At 39.8% G+C, this 20,127-nt stretch overlaps 1 protein-coding gene across 6 annotated transcripts in view; it reads right to left on the bottom strand.

Moving 5' to 3' along the window:
* POC5 (POC5 centriolar protein) overlaps nt 1-20,127 on the bottom strand; it is a 42,007-nt gene that overhangs the window by 11,225 nt on the left and 10,655 nt on the right. For 3 of the 6 annotated variants that reach the window (XM_064140154.1, XM_064140152.1, XM_064140157.1), the window contains exons 2-5: nt 7,717-7,901; nt 7,008-7,172; nt 4,736-4,840; nt 3,177-3,356 (exon numbers count right to left, since the gene is read on the bottom strand). In XM_064140154.1, the coding sequence (XP_063996224.1) occupies nt 3,177-3,356; nt 4,736-4,840; nt 7,008-7,172; nt 7,717-7,878 (612 nt within the window). In that variant the 5' untranslated portion in view covers nt 7,879-7,901. Of the gene's footprint in view, nt 1-3,176; nt 3,357-4,735; nt 4,841-7,007; nt 7,173-7,716; nt 7,902-8,201; nt 8,299-9,817; nt 9,935-10,632; nt 10,642-16,380; nt 16,532-20,127 lie in introns of those variants that run through there. The other 3 variants (XM_064140158.1, XM_064140155.1, XM_064140156.1) reach the window with 3 other exon arrangements.

Below are 20,127 nucleotides of genomic sequence, written 5' to 3'. Positions count from 1 at the left end.
TCCTTCTTCTAATGATATGTCCAAAACTGAACAAGGTACTCAAGGTGGGGCCTCACCAGAGCCAAGTACAAGGGGACAATCACCTCCCTATCCCTGCTACACACAGCATTTCTAACACATGCCAGGATGCCATTGACTTTCTTTGCCACATGGGCACACTGCTTGCTTATATTGAGTTGTTTGTCTATTACAACCCCCAGAACCCTTTCTGCCGGACAACTTTTCAGCCAAACTTCACTAAGCCTGGAGCACTGCTTGGGGTTGATGTGGTCTGAGTACAGGAGCTGGCATTTGGCCTTGTTGAAGCTTACACCGTGGACATTGGCCTATCTATCTAAGTCTCTCTGTAGAGCCTCCCTACAACCAACACCAACCACCTAATTTGATGTCTCCTGCAAACTTATTGATGATACACTCTATGTCTTCATCAAAGTCATCAATAAAGATGTTAAACAGAAGTGGTCTCAACACTGAGCCATGAGGGACATCACTTGTGACCAGCCACCAGCTGGATTTAACTCCACTGACCACTACTCTTTAGGCCTTTCACCCACCCAGTGCTTTATCCAGCAGAGTTGTGTTCATCCAAACCAGTTTGTCCATAAGACAGTCAGTTTTTCCATGACAGTTCTGTGGGGAACAGTGTCAAAGGCTTTTTGAAAGTCTAGGTAGACAATATCCACAGCCTTTCCTTCATCCAGTAGCCAGGTCATCTTGCTACAGGAGGAGATCAGGTTCATCATGCAGGACCTGCTATCCATAAACCCATGCTGACTGGGCTTGATCCCTGATTGTTGTCTGCATGGCGTGCAGTGGCACTCAAGATGACCTGCTTCATGATCTCCCCTGGTACCACTGTCAGATCAACAGGTCTGTAGTTTCCCAGATCTCCTTTCTGCCTTTCTTATAGATAGGTGCTACATTTGCTACCCTCCAGTCTCTCATGATCTCCCCAGTTAGCCAGGACTTCAGGTAAGTAACAGAGAGTAGCTTGGTGAGCACATCTGCCAGCTCCTTCAGCACCCTTGGATGTAGCCCATCCGGCCCAATAGACTTGTGTGGGTCTAACTGACTTAGCAGATCTCTGATCACTTCCTCATTTATTGTGATGTCCTCATTCTGATTTCCCTCCCTGACTCCTAGAGGCTGGATATCCAGTGCTAAAGACTGAGGCAAAGTAGGTATTAAGCACCTCAGCCTTTTCCTCATCGTTGGTCACTATGTTTCCCTCTGCATCCAATAAAGAACGGAGATTTTCCTCAGTCCTCCTTTTGTTGTTGATGAATTTGTAGGAACATTTTTTATTGTACTTTAATGGCTGTAGCTGTGCTTTGGCTCTTCTAATTTTCTCCCTGCATAGCTTCACTACATCGTTATAGTCTTCATGAGAGGCCTGTCCCCTCTTCCAAAGGCCACAGACTCTCCTTTTGCTCTTGAGGTCCAGCCTAAGGTCTCCATGCAGCCAGGCTGCACACCTTTCCCAACAACTCATTTTGCAGCACACAGGGACAGTGCCTTTAAGACTTTGCCCTTGAACTATGTCCAGTCTTCCTGGGCTTCTATATCCTTCAGGGTGGCCTCCCAAGGGACTTTGTCAATCAGTCTCTTGAACAGGCCAAAGTTTGCCCTCCAGAAGTTCAAGGTGGCAGTTTTACTATACCCTCTCCTTGTTTCCCCAAGGACAGGAATTTAATTATCTCATGATCACTGAGATAGGGTCACCAACCTTTACTTCCCCCATAAATTCCTCCCTGTTCACAAAACGCAGGCCCAGAAGGGACCCTTCCCTGGTAGACTCCCTAACCAGTTGTATACCCCTCACCAGTATGTATCCTCCACACGCTCCAGGAACCTCCAGGACTGTTCTCTCCCTGCTGCATTGTATATCTCCAGCAGATATCTAGGAAGTTGAAGTCTCCCACAAGAACAAGGGGAACGATTGTGAGACCTCTCTCAACTGCTTATAAAGAAATCTCATCAACCACTGCATCCTGGTTGAGTGGCCTGTAACAGCTTCCCAGCACAATGTCACTCTTGCTGGCCTTACTCCTGATTCTTAACTATAGGGACTCAAGCCTTCCCTAAACAAGCTCCAGCACAGAAGAGAACACAATATTCAAGGTCTGACCTCGAGGTGCTGAGCACAGGGGGATGCTCACCTGGCCTTCATCAATTTGTAGAGTTTTATGTGTCCTTAGCATGGAGGACCACTCTACCACTTCTTCCGAAAAGCTGGTACCCATTGATTTTATCAGCTGTGGGAGTCATCCCATCAGGTTTCTATGATTGCTGCTATATCATAGTTTCCCTGTAGCACAATGGCCTCCAACTCCTCCTGTTTGTTACCCATGCTGCATGCATTGGTATAAAAACATTTCAGGGTTGGAGTTGAGTAAATAGTTTTCAACCTTGAAGGAGTGTTAGCTAAGATGCTAATACACTGCTTCACAAGTGCTGGGCTACTACATCCAGGTTTCTCATTGACAAGGCCATCTACATCCCTATCCCCCATAAAGATTGGTTTAATGCCTTGGCAAAGAGCCCAGCCAACTCATATGCAAGAATTCTGGTTTAAAGCCTTGGCAATGAACCCAGCCAACTCTCATGCAGGAATTATTTTTCCTGTATGAGACAGATGAACTCCATCTGTTGCCACCGGACTTGGAGATGAGAAAACTTCCCCATGGTCAAAAAACCCCAAAGTTCTGTTGGTGGCACCAATCTTTAAGCCATGTGTTAATCACATGCTTTTTTCCTCTTCATTCAATATCTCTTCCTGTCACTAGAAGGATTAGGGGACCTGGGGCTGTTTATCCTGGAAAAGGGAAGAGTGAGAGGGGATCTTATCAATGCTTATGTCTAGAGATCTATATCCAAGAGGATGGTGCCAGACTCTTTTCAGTTGTGCCCAGTGATAGGACAAGGAGCACTAGAACACAAGAAGTTCCAATTAACCATAAAGAAAAACTTCTTTACTCTGAGGGTGATGGAATACTGCAAGAGATTAACCAGAGAGGTTGTGGAGTTTCTTTCTCTGGAGACTACCAAAACCTTGGGGAGCTCTGTTCTGCTAGAAAGACCTAATGTTTTTTGAGCTTGATGAGATACTCTGGAAGGATGGGGGTGGAGGAGTGAAGGAGAGAAAAAGATATAAAAATAAGGAACTTTTTTTTTACCTCAGCAATTTTGGCTTCATAATCATTGGTGAGCTGAACACAGACATCTTCTGCCCTTAACTGACATGCTTTTGCTACTTTTTCTTTCCATTTTTCTTCACTAAGGGAGCGCCATGCAGCCCACACTTTCTTCATCAAAGCCATCCGGAATTGCCTGTCTGCTATTCTATTGGCATATTCCTTTAGAAAGAAATATAATCACATCACATGCAAGTTCAGGCTTCCTAAAAAATTTGAGTACTCCATATGGATGATTGTTTTACAGTGTTAGAAAGACTGTAGCAGGAGTGCCTAAACTGAGTTACATATGCTGCAGTGAAGTGGTACACAAACACAGCATCAGGAGCTCAGTGTTTCTTCCTCCACACATCGGCCAAGTGTTACTGTCTCTGGCAGAAGCCATATTTGTCAATTTCTAGGCTGCAGAAAAAGTGTTGCACTTTCAGCTCAATGGCATTTAAAGCACAACCTCACATATATGGTGTAACTATGCATTAGTGAACATATTTAGTGGGTGCATGGCCTACTTCACTTCACTGCAGTAATCACATCAAGTCTGCAGTCATAAAGATTGCTTATGAGTAGCACAAAACACCCATCTTATTAATACATTTAGACTTCAAGATGCTTTAAATTGTTAGTGATGACAATTCCATTATTTTAGTCTAACCAAAGATCTGTATCAACAAACCTCACAAACAACTAAGTCGTTTTTTAGTGAGTATCTGCTCCATTTCGGTGACCTGCCAGTGAAGCACTTGAAGGGTGGAAAAGACCTCCAAGATCACCAAGTCCAGCTTTCTACCCAACACCTTCACAGACATAATATTGCTCAGGATCACCTTTAAGATCTTATAAAAGGCTCTTCTGGAGGTGCTCAGGGCTCACACAGGCTTCTTTGGAAACCTGGACCTGGATTTCCACATCTTCTGCTCTGGATCAAAGAAATGAGGTTTCTTGATCTAGGTTTCAGCCTGCAATAGTGAAGTTCCTAAATACAGCATCTTGTTTTATAACATCCCAAAATGGGCAAGGTTTGCAGTCTCGACGTGAGAACTGTCAGAAAAGTTACTGTTTGATGTTTGACACAATGCTCAACATTTTGTGTGCAACTGGCACTTGGCTACTTCAAGTTCTGGCAACATGAGAAAAGAGGACAACTGATGCTGTAACTGTGAAAAGTGGCTTCCCCAAGAAATGTGATGCTGTATCATATCACTGTTCAAATGTAATGTGTTTCCACCCTCTTTGTGTAATGTGTGTAATATGTTTGTCATCTTCTCAAAATGTAGATATTTAATCTGGTCACAGTAATTGCAGCAATATAAGACAAGTATAGGTTTGATCTTTTTTCTCCATCCCGGAGTATTCCAACAGCAGCACTGGTTTTGGAATTGATATTTTCAAACTGCTATTTGACATTGTCAAACATGAACTAATATTTCTGTAATTTCTTAATTAAAAATGTAATTTCTTAAAACTGTAACAGGAATAGCAGTGACTAACCCTTCTGAGTTTAAAAGGTTCCCTTTCATCACATTTTAATTTTGCACACATACCTGTTGTTTGGCTTCAACATGCTGAATTCGCCACAGTGTAAAATTTCTCATTAAGTCTACTCTCTCCTTTTGTTTCTCTAATGCTCGAGTCAAGTTAGTAATCACCTGCAAATGTATTTATTAACACTATTTGAACAGCTATGGTGCTTGCATAGTCAAACAATGTACTTCACACATCAGATTTTTTTTTCACTTAGAACATTTTAACAGATGCTTTCTACTGAATCTTTAATCAAGCAGGAAATAATAATCAGAGCTTAAGTCAGAAGTAAAATTTTGGTGTCTCTATCACTCACACTGCAGCATTGAAGACACTAACTCTAGGTTTATGAAAAGATCAAGTGAATTGTTATTTCATCCTACATCTGCAGGCTTCTGTGATACTTATAGCTGTTACTGCAGCATAATGTCAGAAGAGTTACTTATTTAAAAGAAAGTTTTGATAGAAATATTCACAGTAGAAGTCTGGATCAGTGCATTATTAGCTAAAGTGTAAATAAATGCTTTATCTGTAACCAGTCTTGGAACTCTTGGGAGTAACATGCAGTTAAAATAACTACTGTATGAGGACTCTGATGTTTTACAATGTCATATGCTAACATGTCTTAATGTTTACTGCATGTAACATGCTACATGTTACACATGCATCAGTGAAATGTTCTTATATCAACAAAGCTATCTAGCAAACAGTACAAAACTGTATTTTGTTTCAGTACAGGATTTCATACAAACTGTTTTGGTCTTCAGAATGTCTAATAAAATATTACTAGGTGAAAGCTTAGTTTCTTTAAGGTGTTAAAAATACCAAAGTGAGAAACGGATACATTTGATGCATTTAAGGTAATTTAAAGCAGATCCATTTCTGGATTTTAAAGAATGAGTTCTTGACAATACTACTTCATTAACAAATCTAGTTTAAGCTACTTTTACCTGCTTACAGATGACTAATTTGCAATTTCAGAATAACTGAGTAGTCTCATCTACAAAAGTAGCAGTGCAATGATCTAAAATTAAATTTGCATACACTATTATTAAGAACATTAAGCAAAAGGAAATTTAATACAATAATTACTTTTGTTGAAAAAGTGTCACACACTAACAAAATCGCTTTTGTTGCTGCATATTGATACATGCTAGAAGTCTTTGCCTAAATCTATGCTTGTTATTTAATGTGTTTCTGCCACTAAAAAAGCATTTGTGAAATTTACAATATGAAAATTAAAATCTGTGGTATTCATAATATTTGTGAGGCTGAGGGACTTGGGTTATGCCCCTGTCAAAATACAGCAGTTATGATAAATATGCTGAGATATACAACAGCATTGTTATCTACCATTAAGATGATGACAGTAAGAATTTTCTACTGAAAACAGTTTTTTAGAAACAAAACTATAAAACTGACTGAAGAAACCGTTTCTGTAGTAGCAGAAAAAATCCCCATCATGTTTCTCTGAATATATTACAAAGAATTATGGTGCATTAAAAGGAGTGATATAAAATTCAGCAGGATGGGAAATGTTTGAATGGTGCACTCTGAAATAATCTGTCTCTGTGCATATGTACTAGTTAAATGATATAACACTAACCCTCTTCTTGTAATGCTATAACACTTATATTTGCTTGTTCTGTAAGATTAGACTGTTTTCTAAATGGACAGAGAATGTCATCTTCCTCCATATTCAATGGGGTTTAAAACAGTATATAGGCAATAAAACCCCCAAATCCATTAAGTGTTCTTCAAGTGTAATGTTAAAAAAAAATTAGAATAGCAATAAAAGGATTTGATTTTATGTAATTACAAGGTTGTAAAAATTTATGTCCATTTCAACAATTCTAGTTAATTTTTAGTTGTTTACAATAGTAAAGTGTAATTCAGAGATCCCAAAAGGACAATTCTAAGAGTTTCTACAAATGTACTGATCATAAGAACCCTATAATAGAGACTGTTTAACATTTAGGAGACTGCTGCCTAATTAAAATTCCAGAAAAATCAACCCAATGATGCTTTTGAAATGTAAAACCAAGAGATTCATCTAAGCCAGTGTGACCCTCATGAAATAAGGCACAACAACAGACATTAAACTTAAAATGCAAACAGCACATTCAGTTTCCATTAGCAATAATGATTATTTTTCCACTATGCAGTCCAAATACATTATTTACTTCTCTATGCTACTTGCTAGAAGTACCTTGTTCAAAGAGATGGATCCAAAAATTCACTGGATATTTTTGAAAAGAGGGGAACTGTTAAATTATGAAAACGAATTACTACCTCATCTTTCCTGCTAATAGAGATTTCATAAGTATGCAGCAACTCCTTCAGGTTTTCCGTCTCATTGCTCAATTGTCTCACATGTGCAGCATGTTTCTCTTTTTCTTGTTTAAGGTTTTCAATCAAACTAAGCTTCCATTTTCTCAACTCAGCCAGAACATTTGTCTGAAAAGTCAAAGGAGTGACAGTTGTGCAATTAGTAAAATTAATCTCTCTATTTTTTAAAATCTTAACACTTCACCGTTAAGGAGACAACTATCTACAGTGATGACTACAATACACAGGCTGTTCACATATTTATGTATTACCAGCCATAATCATATAATGGTTTAGGTCGGAGGGTACCTTAAAGAACTGTCCAACTCCTCTGTCATGGGCAGAGACACCTTCCACTAGACCCAATTCAAGTCCCTGTCCAACCTGGCCTTGAATACTTCCCAGTAGGGGGCATCCACAGGTTCCCCAGGAAACCTGTTCCAGAGTCTCATCACCCTCCATGTAAATGAACTATTGAATAATAACTAAACATCCCTAAGATAGAAAGGTATTCCCAAGTTCTTGAAAGAAGATACTCTTGTGTTTATATGCAAATTGCAACAACCATCAAAAGAGAAAACCAACATCTCCCAGCACATTCCTCACAACTTTGCTTGCACCCTTATTCTACATTGCACTGATATCTCTTAAGGATCCCATAAAAAGTAAGTACCTTAAGACTTCCACTCCAGAAATCAAATATGTTTTCTATTTCAGTTATATTTTCATCGGGCAAAGTTAATTCAGTTGCTACAGCTTCATTTACTACTTTTGGACTGTGTGCACGCCCTTGTGAAGAAGTTTCTTCTGAAAGAGGAGGGTGAGGTCGTTCCATATTGGCCTCAGAAGGCGGCTTCACTAAAAACAAAACAAGTAACAATTAATACTCTGGAAAGGTGAACTGGTTTGCATTATGGAAGAAAGTCAAGAGGCAGGTATTTAAAAAAAACCAACAAATCCTCAAAGATTTATGTCATCAGAAACCTCCTTTCCCTATGCAAACTGAACAACTCCTCCTAAATTTCTCTCAGTATGGGTACATTTAAACCAAAGTCCTATTGTAATGTTAGTCAAACCAACATTACCACTCCCTGAAAGAGTGTAAAAAAGAATCTTTCAATATCATTACATTTTAGAGAGGATGATCACAGAACATACCTAAAACCCAGTGTTACCAGAAAAAAAAAAGTGCACCTCTTCCAGTAAAGACTTCTTGACAATTAATATCTCAGGTCAAAAATACAAAAACTTCTGCAGTTTTCCATGATGAGGTTGCCAACCTGTGAAGGTAAGGGGTCTTCCTTTGTGTGTTTACACCACTACTTGTGGGTATATTTCAGTGCACCCGCACCCACTTCCCTTACAGCCTTTAATTTGGTCACCTAATTAGATTTTAAATTCTCTGAGAAATAAATATCTACTATGAATTTATACAATGTCTCGCCCAATAAGGCCTCAATTTCAGGTGCTATTGCTAATTACTACAGCAGTAAAAGTTAATCCATGCCCGGCATGCATCTGAGTTCCAATTGATGGGAAGAATAAAATAAGCTAAGAATTTAATAGTTAAGAGAACAGAAGAATTTAAATATTATTTCATATTTAGTTACTCTGTACAGTAAATTTGTTATTCAGGTTGACACCAGAATTAAAAAAAAAAAAAAAAAAAGAATGAAGAGGGATTAACACATTCCATCCAGACAATTTCAAAAGAATACTCTCTTCCTTTCATGAATTGAGAAAAGAAACACCCAACAGTTTAGCCTTCATTTCTGGAAAGAAATACAAGCTTAACATTTGTCATACTACAGTATCTTCAGTGAGCACAAGCCCTATGAGGAGAGGCTGAGGGAGCTGGGATTGTTTAGCCTGGAGAAGAGGAGGCTCAGGGGTGACCTGATTGCTGTTTACAACTACCTGAGGGGTGGTTGTGGCCAGGAAGAGGTTGCTCTCTTCTCACAGGTGGCCAGCGCCAGAGAACACAGCCTCAGGCTGTGCCAGGGGAGATTTAGGCTGGAGGTGAGGAGAAAGTTCTTCACTGAGAGAGTCATTGGACACTGGAATGGGCTGCCCGGGGAGGTGGTGGAGTCGCCATCCCTGGGGCAGTTCAAGGCAAGGTTGGACGTGGCACTTGGTGCCATGGTCTAGCCTTGAGCTCTGTGGTAAAGGGTTGGACTTGATGATCTGTAAGGTCTCTTCCAACCCTGATGATACTGTGACACTGTGAAATGTGAGTTGCTAGTTTATTAAAGGCCAAGTGTGATGGTTGACACTTTCACAGTTACTGTCACTCTTAGATCTCCTGTCCAAAAGAATTAAGGAGAGATGTTTTTTTTTTCTGATACTTCCTCCCACCAAGTATGCTGAATTACAACTATGATAACTATGCTCCAGAACAAGGAAACACAAAAAGAAATGTGATGTAGAGGCAGTTACAACTGCTTTTTGCCATTACTCCCAAGATCAGATACAGCTACATATCACAGAAATCATCTTGAGGTAAAGAAGCCTCATCTAACGCATCATTTCTCTACTATAAATTCCCTACCCCACCACCTAAGCAGAAGTACTTAACAGACTATTGTCAGTTACACCAACATATTAAGATCAGGTTCTAGGCTTTTGTCACTGTTTCCCCTACAAACCAGAATTATTGCTTAGTTAAAAGCAGAATCTGGATAGTCATTGTTTGTAAAGATCTCAAAAGAATGCTACACAGATAACCTGGACTACTTGATAAACACCTAATTTCAGTGATGAACAATGTGGCTGACCTTTCACAATATAAGATATTTGGCAGTGTTACTGTTGTCAAGTATTCCCAGTTCTGTCCTTCAACACTTGTTCCCATTCCTGCATGTCATTGTGTTCTTCCTTCAATTGTGCTGTTGCTGTAAAATGTATGAAGGTTTATTTTTATTGTAAACCTTTTATTATTTGCTTGGATTAAATCAATATCCAAAGAAAAAAAACCCAAACAAAATAAAATGTAACCAACAGAAACAGGATATTAAAAAAGGAGACTGATAACTGTTGTAGCCTGAGTTTGTAGTATTACAGATTCATCACTTCCTTTCCCTTAATCCTCTTTATATACAGATTATCCTAACTCAGCTTCCATTTTTCTCATTTACCATAGGATGTATCCTTCTCAGTGAATTCAGTGTGTATCTGCTATGTGTTTTTATCATCATCTGATGTTATTTACTTTGGCTTCCCAATATTACCATATTTTTCTACTTGTACAAATACTAATTTCATTCTTACTTCTAATACTCTCCTTCTGCCATCTCTGCTCTTTTCACTGCATTGCATGCTGCTGCTAACTTACAGTGCATTAAGATACCAAGGAGATTGAACTACTTGCATATAATAAAGTATCAGATTGTAATTAATTAAATAATCCCCACATGCATTTTCTCCAACAAATCTCTAGACTGTATCCTGCTTTACAGTACAGGTAAAATTAGCTGTTCTTCCAGGTGCATGTTATCCTAATACTACTGTTTTGGTTTTTGTCCTGTATTCCTCTAGTATCTGATTTTTTCTGCTTTTAGTAAGTAAGTATGTCCTGACTGACTGTTCTCACACATGATCACTATCAATATTCCAAGCTGAAGTGAGCTATTTGCTACGATGTTAAAGAAATAAAATGTAAAAAAATTCAGAAGTCAAGTGGGCCAATCTTGAAGACTGGTAGGATAAATAGAAGGAAATTTCCCTCTCCGGGTAGGAGTCATCATTACAAATCTTTGCTACAAATATTTTACTGCTCCAATCTTAGTAATTTTTAATATTTAATCAGCTAAACTGCTAAAGAGAACAGGAAATTAAGTGTAATGTTTCAAAGTTTCAAAGCATTTGGCCAGAATATTTTATTCCAGTTACTTTTCTTATTTAACTGGAAGCTTTTAAAAAGTAAAGATAGTATGTATCATTAAATTTTCTGCAATGAAAAGAGATTACCAGAAAACAGACCTACCGTCATTCGCTTTCTCCTCCTGTTTTTGAACTAGTCAAAAGACCAAAGAGTACTCCACAAACAGAACTTCTCTGAGAAGCAGTAAAAACATTGTAAGCTTCAGAAGCTCTGCAGAAGAGGAAACTTGCAGGTATTAACTTTACAGCCATCACAGACACGTGCTTTGTCAAGATATAGCACATGATTCTATTAATTTATGATTTTGTTATTTTAACATAGCAACATCCTTCCAGCCAGACCGGGAAAGAACCAATGTCAAAGAGACTGATTTTCACTATGAACTAAATGCCAAAATAATGGAGCTAAACAAAACATAATTGTCTTTCAGAAGAAACTCACTAGTCTATCCCAGTATAAGTATTTATCTTGAATTTAACTGCTTTCTCACTGGTATTCTGAGGCCACTAACACTGATGAAAATCCCTCTCAAGCATCAGGAACGGTGTGGTCAGCAGGAGCAGGGAGATCATTCTGCCCCTGTACTCTGCACTGGTTAGACCACACCTTGAGTACTGGGTTCAGTTCTGGGCCCCCCAGTTTAGGAGGGACATCGAGATGCTTGAGCGTGTCCAGAGAAGGGCGACGAGGCTGGTGAGAGGCCTTGAGCACAAGCCCTACGAGGAGAGGCTGAGGGAGCTGGGATTGTTTAGCCTGGAGAAGAGGAGGCTCAGGGGTGATCTTATTGCTGTCTGCAACTACCTGAGGGGTGGTTGTGGCCAGGAGGAGGTTGCTCTCTTCTCTCAGGTGGCCAGCGCCAGAACGAGAGGACACAGCCTCAGGCTGTGCCAGGGGAGATTTAGGCTGGAGGTGAGGAGAAAGTTCTTCACTGAGAGAGTCATTGGACACTGGAATGGGCTGCCCGGGGAGGTGATGGAGTCGTCGTCCCTGGGGCTGTTGAAGGCAAGATTGGACGTGGCACTTGGTGCCATGGTCTAGCCTTGAGCTCTGTGGTAAAGGGTTGGACTTGATGATCTGTGAGGTCTCTTCCAACCTTGATGATACTGTGATACTGATACTGTGATTCTCAACCAGTACTATATGTTATATAGAAAAGTTGGACAGACTTTGGTTGGATCCCTTTTTTAGGAGGTGTAATTACCTTCCTTTTACAACTTGGTTTCAAGCTCTGCCTCAAAGAGATATGAGACATTTTTCCTACAGAACAAGCAAAGCACCAGAAATTTGTAGTGTACAGTTAATAAAAGCATGTGTACATATTCTTCTTGCTTCAGTCCCCAAGAACACATTCCTAACTGCCTTTAACAATTTTTTTTCATTTTGAAAACAAAACCTGTATTTCAAAAGGTGCTGTCCTTTGCAAAGGTAATAAACATCCAAATGTCTCCCAAAGAACTGAAATATATGGCTCCTTGCAATAAGCATTACATCTCTGGACTCACTCCAAGAGTTTGATGTCCTTCCTGTGTTGGGGGCTCCACAACTGCACAGAGGAGTCCAGGGGGGAGTCTGACAAGAGCAGAGTAAAGGGAAGAATCATCTCCCTTGCCCTGCTGGCCATGCTGCTCTCGATGCAGCTCAGACACAGTTGCTGTCTGGGCTGCACATGCATACTGCCAGTTCATATTTTTTTATCAACCCAGACCCCTTGTCATGGAGGGCCTATAGACCCGAAAAGAGGCTTGCTTATGCCTTGCCATGCCTGGACATGTTTTTCTGCCAGGACCCCTGGTTGTAAACAGGTTGTGTAAGCCACACACACCCAACTTGTGTCTCTCTGGGGTAAACCCATGTAATCCCCATATTTGGGAAAGTCAAGGCAAGAGCCTTTTGCCTATTATGGTAAGGTTTGGCTGACTGCCAACCTGATTGGTCATTCTAGTGGCCAAAGGGACCCTTAATCTCGGCCCACATTCAATAAATAGGGGTGCACAGTTAAACAACGTGCTCTGACCCACCTGCAGCTCAGACCCCTGCTCTGTTCAGCTCTGACCCACCTGCACGGCTCAGACACGTGCTCTGACCCTCACTTGCAGTGCTCAGCCGCTCAGACCCCCACGCTCAGATGCCATTGCATAGCTCCAATGTTCAGACTCTCATGCTCTGAGCCATTTGTCTATTTTATCCTAAATTGTTTTCATAACCATGTCCAAAATTTAATATTAAAATACAGTGGCTGGGGGTGGCGAGAGTTCAGAATATTGAATTTAATAAATCTGTATTTTTATATAAAATTATATCGCCCCAATTAATTTCTCCCCTCCGCCAAATAGGTGTAGGCACTGAGAATCCCCCTCTGCAACACCCCTGTTGTGGTAGGCCTGATAGGCCCAAAATAGGCTTATACATGTCCTGCCTTGCCTAGGCATGATTTTCTGCTCCGCTGGAGAGGCAAGCGAAGGAAACGGACACAAAAGAACCTGGAGCCACAAAGTCTGACCTAAGCAGGGTCCTGTGGTGTGAAGTACACACACTTAGCTTGTGCCTGCCTGGTGTAAGGCCTGTGCTTTTCCCAAATTAGGGAAAAGCAAGCCTATGGCTTTGCCTGATACGGTAAGGTTTGGCAAACTGCCATCCTGATTGGCTATTCTTGTGTCCAAAGGGCAATTAATCTCTGCCCACATCGATAAAAAGAGATACCAGGTGAACAACCTGCTTTTGCTTCCCTGCTTTGCTTCCCTGATCTTTGCTGTGCTCTGCTGTGCCCAGCCCTGCTGCTATTGCACACTGCCTTTCTGCTTGCCTGGTGAACTCCACTGCATGTCTGCACGTGATCTGCATGCGTGGTCAGCGTGACATCGTGCTGAGAGTGCATGACATCTGCCTTCTGCAACTGAAGGTCCTGCTTAGAATTCCTTGACATACATACAGATCATCCAGAAGAAGCCAGGAAACAAAGTCAGAGACTGTCTGTGTCCTTTCCCTAGAAGCTGGGAAGATTCAAGTCTCAATTTCCAACAAGACAGAGTCCCCTGCAAGTGTCAGGGCACTGTCAGACCGTGGCTAGCCCTCGTGAGGGTAATAACAATAATCCGTGAGTAAATGCTTAAATGCCTCTTTGTAATTCTCCATTGCCTGCTGCCATAGAGCAGAAAGAGCTTGAGCCTATCTACCGGGCAAGCGGCATACTGACTGCAAGTGGCATTTGACTGACGAACCTTCTCCTCCAGTTCAACTAATGTTTAGATATTTTGCTGGTTATTGCTAGATCTAGATATTATCCATAGAATGTTTCCGTGACTGTGTAAGAACCAAAATATTATTAAAATCAGTGGTCGGGGGTGGCAAGAGTTCTGAATAGCAAAATCAATAAACAATATTAATTTTGGAAAATATCATCTCGGATCAATTAATTTCCCTTCTCCAACAACCCCCAGGTCCTTTTCATTGGGACTGCTCTCCAGCCATTCGCCACTCAGCCTGGATTTGTGCTTGGCATTATGCCAATCCAGGTGCAGGACCTTACATTTGGCCTTGTTGAATGTCATAAGGTTGGCCTGGGCCTACCTCTCCAGCCTGTCCAGGTCCCTCTGGATGGCATCCCTGCCCTCTAGCAAGCTGCCTGTGCCACATAGCTTGGGGTCATCTGCAAACTTCCTGAGGGTGCACTCGCTTCCTCTTTCCATATCACTGACAAAGATGTTAAACAGCACTGGTCCCAGCACTGAACCCTGAGGGATGCCACTTGTCACTGGTCTTCCAGGTGGACATTGTGTCATTGATAACCGCCCTCTGCTTGCAATCATTCCTTATCCTTAACTCTATCTCAACATGGAGTTTTTTGTTACTCTCACTACTATGTTGGGGGAAGCAGGCTGTGCTAAACCAGCACAATAACTAGTATTACCTCCCTAACTTTAATCACATTCCTTAAGAACCCATTTCTAAATAATAGCAGGAGTTAACTAAATCATAACTCACAGCTTACTGTTTTATGTTCCAGTAGAAAAAAAGCAAACAACATACAGCTTAAGGCAGATATATTTTTACTCATGGGTCTTTTCTCTTGTATGAGATAAATGATTTTCAGTTCCTGCATAGCTCTTTGCAATGGCACTGGTAAATTCCCACTCAAGTTATATGGCCAAGAGTTCCTGCTTACATTAGTCACGAACAACATTTACTCCAAGACAATGACTAGTACTATATTTACACAGCACTTTGAGGCTGCTTAGTCTGTAGCAGTAAGACTGCACCTCATGCTCCTCTAAACAGCAGAGAGAAAAGTATCCTCAAGCGTCACTAAAGAAGTGACAAGAGTAGGTAAATATTTTATCATTAAATGGGATATTAAATAATGTAAACTTCAGTAAGTTCTTCTTGATTACACCAAGCTCCCTAGTGAATAAATGCAGGTGTAATTGTTTGCTATTTCTTCTAAAGCAAAATTCACAGCATTTCCCCAGTATACGTGTCCAGCGTCCAGTTTCATGAGTCTAGTCTGTGTGAATTCATTGTGTGTGGGTGGCAGGTAACTCCCAAACCATCACAGAGAGGAGACAACTAAGGGGTGACCTCATTTAACGTTTATAAATATGTAAGGCGTGAGTGCCAGGAGGATAGAGCCAGCCTCTTCTTGGTGATGCCCAGTGATATGACAAGGGATAATGGGTGGAGTTGAGGCGTAGGACGTTCCATGTGAACCTGAGGAATTTTTTCATTGTGAGGGTGACCAAGCACTGGAGCCAGTTGTCCAGGGAGGCTGTGGAGTATCCCTCTACGGAGATATTCAAGAACTATCTGAATGCATTCCAGGGTGATCTGCTCTATGTGATCCTGCTCTGGCAGGGGTCTGGACCGGATGCTCTTTCGAGGTCCCTTCCAGCCCCTGACATTCTATGATTCAATGTTAGTGACAAAAGCAAACAATATATAACCATAAACAGCAGTGCTACTAATGCATCACAAGACACAAAGTTTATACAGTTGTAAACACTAAGCAATGAAGTAAAACTAGAATAGAGAGACTGAACTAAAAGAGCACAAATGACATTCATGTACTGATCTGATTATTCATTCCACAAATCCCTTTCAAGGTAATTCTTACTTTCAAATATTTGTATTTTGAATATTCATCTTTTATGGCAGCACGAGTATAAACAGTTGTCCCCTGCCAAATTTCAACAAAGTATACTTCAAATAAGGGCACCTCTTTTTTCATTATTACACCAACCACTTGAAATATCTGCATCACAAAACACAGAGAATTCTTAGCACATCAATACTGTAATCTGAAAGTGATGCCAGAGAACCCTTCAGTGAAATACGTCTTCCCAAATTTCTTGCTGTGCTTAACACATATGTAACAGATGTAGCTCGTATATATTGTTCAAACAGAAGCTACGGGGAAAAAGTTATCATTGCTCATGTAAGCTAAATACACAGACTTGAAAGTACTATCTGAAGTCTTAGGGTGAATGACATCATATATTAGACTTGAAAATCTGCCACCTCTTTTTAGTTCTGAAGCAGGTTCTGACCACTTTGAAACACACTGTTCGAATTTTGGAGTCACTGCAACATAATTAAGCAGCTCTTCATATTCATCCTGTCAGAAAGTGATTACAAATAATTTTAAAACTACAGTAACATTTCTTTTAAAAATAGGTATAAGTGGGAAGGAGTGGAAATGGTTTTTGATGTTTCTTGAGAAGTTTTTTATTACAGAATCATAGAATCAACCAGGGTGGAAGAGACCTCCAAGATCATCCACTCCAACCTAGCACCCAGCCCTAGCCAATCAACTAGACCATGGCACTAAGTGCCTCATCCAGGCTTTTCTTGAAGACCCCCAGGGACGGTGCCTCCACCACCTCCCTGGGCAGCCCATTCCAATGGCAAATCACTCTCTCTGGCAAGAACTTCTTCCTAATATCCAGCCTATACCTACCCTGGCACAACTTGAGACTGTGTCCCCTTGTTCTTTTGGTGGTTGCCTGGGAGAAGAGGCCACCCCCCACCTGGATACAAATGCCCCTTCAGGTAGTTGTAGACAGTAATAAGATCACCCCTGAGCCTCCTCTTCTCCAGGCTAAACAGGCCCAGCTTCCTCAGCCTCTCCTCATAGGATTTGTGCTCCAGGCCCCTCACCAGCTTTGTTGCCCTTCTCTGGACATGTTCCAGCACCTCAACATCTTTCTTGAATTGAGGGGCCCAGAACTGGACACAGTACTCAAGGTGTGGTCTGACCAGTGCTGAGTACAGGGGAAGAATAATCTCCCTTGTCCTACTGGCCACACTGTTCCTGATGCATTATGATTACTACAGTAAAAATGAAGAGAATTTCCCTTAAAGCTGTAAATGAAAGTTGATTTTCCTACCCTGATTATAATAGTTTACCTTTCTCATGTTTCAAGTTAATTCTGATTACAACTAGATATACTGTAATAGTTATACAGAAGACTCTGTCAGAACTGTATACTGTAACAGACATCTTTAAAACTGGAGAAAAAAATTAAAGTCACCCATTATTATGATGTCTAAGCACTACTATCACTGCAAAGAAAAATATGTATTTTTGTAGTCATGACAAAGATGCTGTTGACTATACTTCACATTCCTTAACATTACAATTTATTTGTGGGGAGTTTTAAAGACAGACATCAAAAGACAGTTTATTCTCTAGTACGTTCTTTAGATTGATTATTCTGCCTTTTCTTATGCATTAAAAAAAATAGGTATAAGCAATGTGCGTGCATGTAACTAAAAAAATCTTTCCTGTTGAAAAGTTACAAAGCAATCTAACAAGTATGTGGCATTACACTATGTACCAAAGTAAGCCAATTAACATTTTTCCATATCTACTAATTAAACAGGTTTTCAGAATTAAAGCATTTAGAGTTCAGTGTTAATCTGTAAACAATCTGTATTACATCTTAAATGTACAACCCAGTAATTAAAAAAATTCCAGTAGCAGTTAAATGCTGAAACTGATCAAAGCCATTAATTAAGCACCTGGAAAAAAAAGTCTGTGGAAAATACTAACCAGGCCACCAGCGGTCATTTTAATTCACATAAAATTATTGTACTAATTCTGTTCATTATCCTAATAAGGTTGAACCTCAGAAACCAACTGTGAGTTGAAGTAATTTTCCTCTTGCAGCTGGGAAAGTTACAGTGGAAACAATCAGTTAAAAGGTACCAATTACACATAACACGTTTTATAATCTACCATCTGAAAAGATTAATACTTAAAAACTTTCAATGTAATCCTTATATTTATGTGGGTTTCTACTAATTAGAGAAATGATGAAGTTAGGTCTTGTACACTTTAGCTGAGTCCTGGTTTCCTTTAAAATTTCCATTTCCCAACATATCATGGGAAAATTATACTTGAAATTATAATTACATAGTGTATCTTTCTGTCCTGATAAGTAAAAATCACATTCCAGATAAAAGATATAGTTAGATGTAAATCAACAGGTAACAAGTAAATTTCCATATCTATGTTATAAGAAAATAGTTGTCTTCAGATGAGTTGTTCTGCCAGGAGCTATAAGGAAGTTAACAAAACTCAGTAAAATTTTAGAAGAGTATAATAGCTGACATATCAATTTTGAATCCTAGCTCACTTAAAATCAATGATCATACAGAAGGCACTAGATCACTCCTCTGTCAAAACAGTCCTCATAAACAAGTTATATTTTCAGTCAGAGCTGATCCAGCTGCTTCCATTATTACTTTATCCAGCTCAAGGGGCATAGAAGGTAAGATATCATGTGTAAGCAGGGTGAATCAGAGGTGAATCACCCAATTTAACCACTACCACACATTTTACCTTACTATAAACATCCTCAAAATATACATATAGCAAGAAACTCATCTAGTCTTTCAAGTTCTAAAGCTCTAATAATTAAACCCCAAAGAATCTATTATGTGCAAGAATGCACATTCTTGTGCCAACAAAAAGTGCCAATAAAACCTTGTAAATTACAATATTACAACACTGTTGGAAAGAAGAAGAAAGTAAATATCTAAGTAAACACAGTATCTCAAATGTAATCAGAAAAGTAGGAAAAAATCTGATCCTGGAGACTGCAATAGAAATGTGTTAAGTCAGAGAAACAGAAACATTGAGTGACTACAAGTATTATTGTAGTCTCAAATATTCTGTATCAAAGATGCTTTTGTTGGAATGAAACATTAACCAAAACTTTTAAAAAACACAACTGATTAAAATGAAATCAACAACTTATGTTTACTTATTTCTTTGCTCTTTTAAACAAAAAACTACAAAGCTGCTAACATCAACTACAAAAAGTCTGGTAGAGCATAATTCTACAGTATAATAGTTCTAAGGCTGAGGGTCAGAGACATTTTGATCACTTAATGCATATTGCCTTTTTTTTTTTTTTTGTAGAAGCAACTCTGTGTTGCAAAGAACAAAGGACATAAGAGCATACAGAGATGGGTTTTCTTCTTCCTTCTTAAAGCATTTCAAAAATCTACAGATAGCTCAAGAAATTTGTCCTTAGGATTGCAGCCAAGGTTACTAAACCTGGATTAAAAAAAACAAACAGATTGAATGGACAAAGTCTTGAACAACTCATTTATAAGTAAATGGAAATTCTCTAAGTCAGTGGATTTCCTCATAAAATATATAGAAAAGGTAATCATCTGGTCTCTACTTAAAGGCACCAAATTATAATAAGGCCAAAACAAAGAGAGGCTCTATCTAAAAGCAGTAGAGCACTTTTCTGTCAAAATTCCTATTGTTCAGCTGGCCCCTGTAATAGCTTTCTGTAAGAAACTGCTAAGGACTCTAGGTTTATCTAGTCTGGAGAAAAGAAGGCTGAATGGTGACCACATTGCTCACTAGTTTCCGAAGCAGAGGAAGTGCAGAGCTATTCTCCACTGGGTCCACTTTTATCACACAAAGCAACGGTTTAAAGTTTCAACAGAGGAGGTTTAGGCTTGCCATTAGCAAGCATTTCTTTACCAAGAGTGGCCAAACTCTAGAACAGGCTCCCTAGAGAGGCGATTGAGTGTCTAAGAGGTATTTGGACAAAGCCTTTAACAAGACATTTTAACTTTGAGTAAGTCCTGAATTGGCCAAGTAATTAGATTAGATGATTCTTACATGCCCCTTCCACTTTGAACTATTCTATTCTGCATGTGTTCTCAATTGCAAAGCAGTCATTTATT

This window comes from Pogoniulus pusillus, chromosome Z (genome assembly GCF_015220805.1).
Source record: "Pogoniulus pusillus isolate bPogPus1 chromosome Z, bPogPus1.pri, whole genome shotgun sequence".
Lineage (NCBI taxonomy): Eukaryota > Metazoa > Chordata > Aves > Piciformes > Lybiidae > Pogoniulus > Pogoniulus pusillus.
Note: the sequence above shows the minus strand (reverse complement) of the source record. Positions and strands in the feature narration are given on the sequence as shown.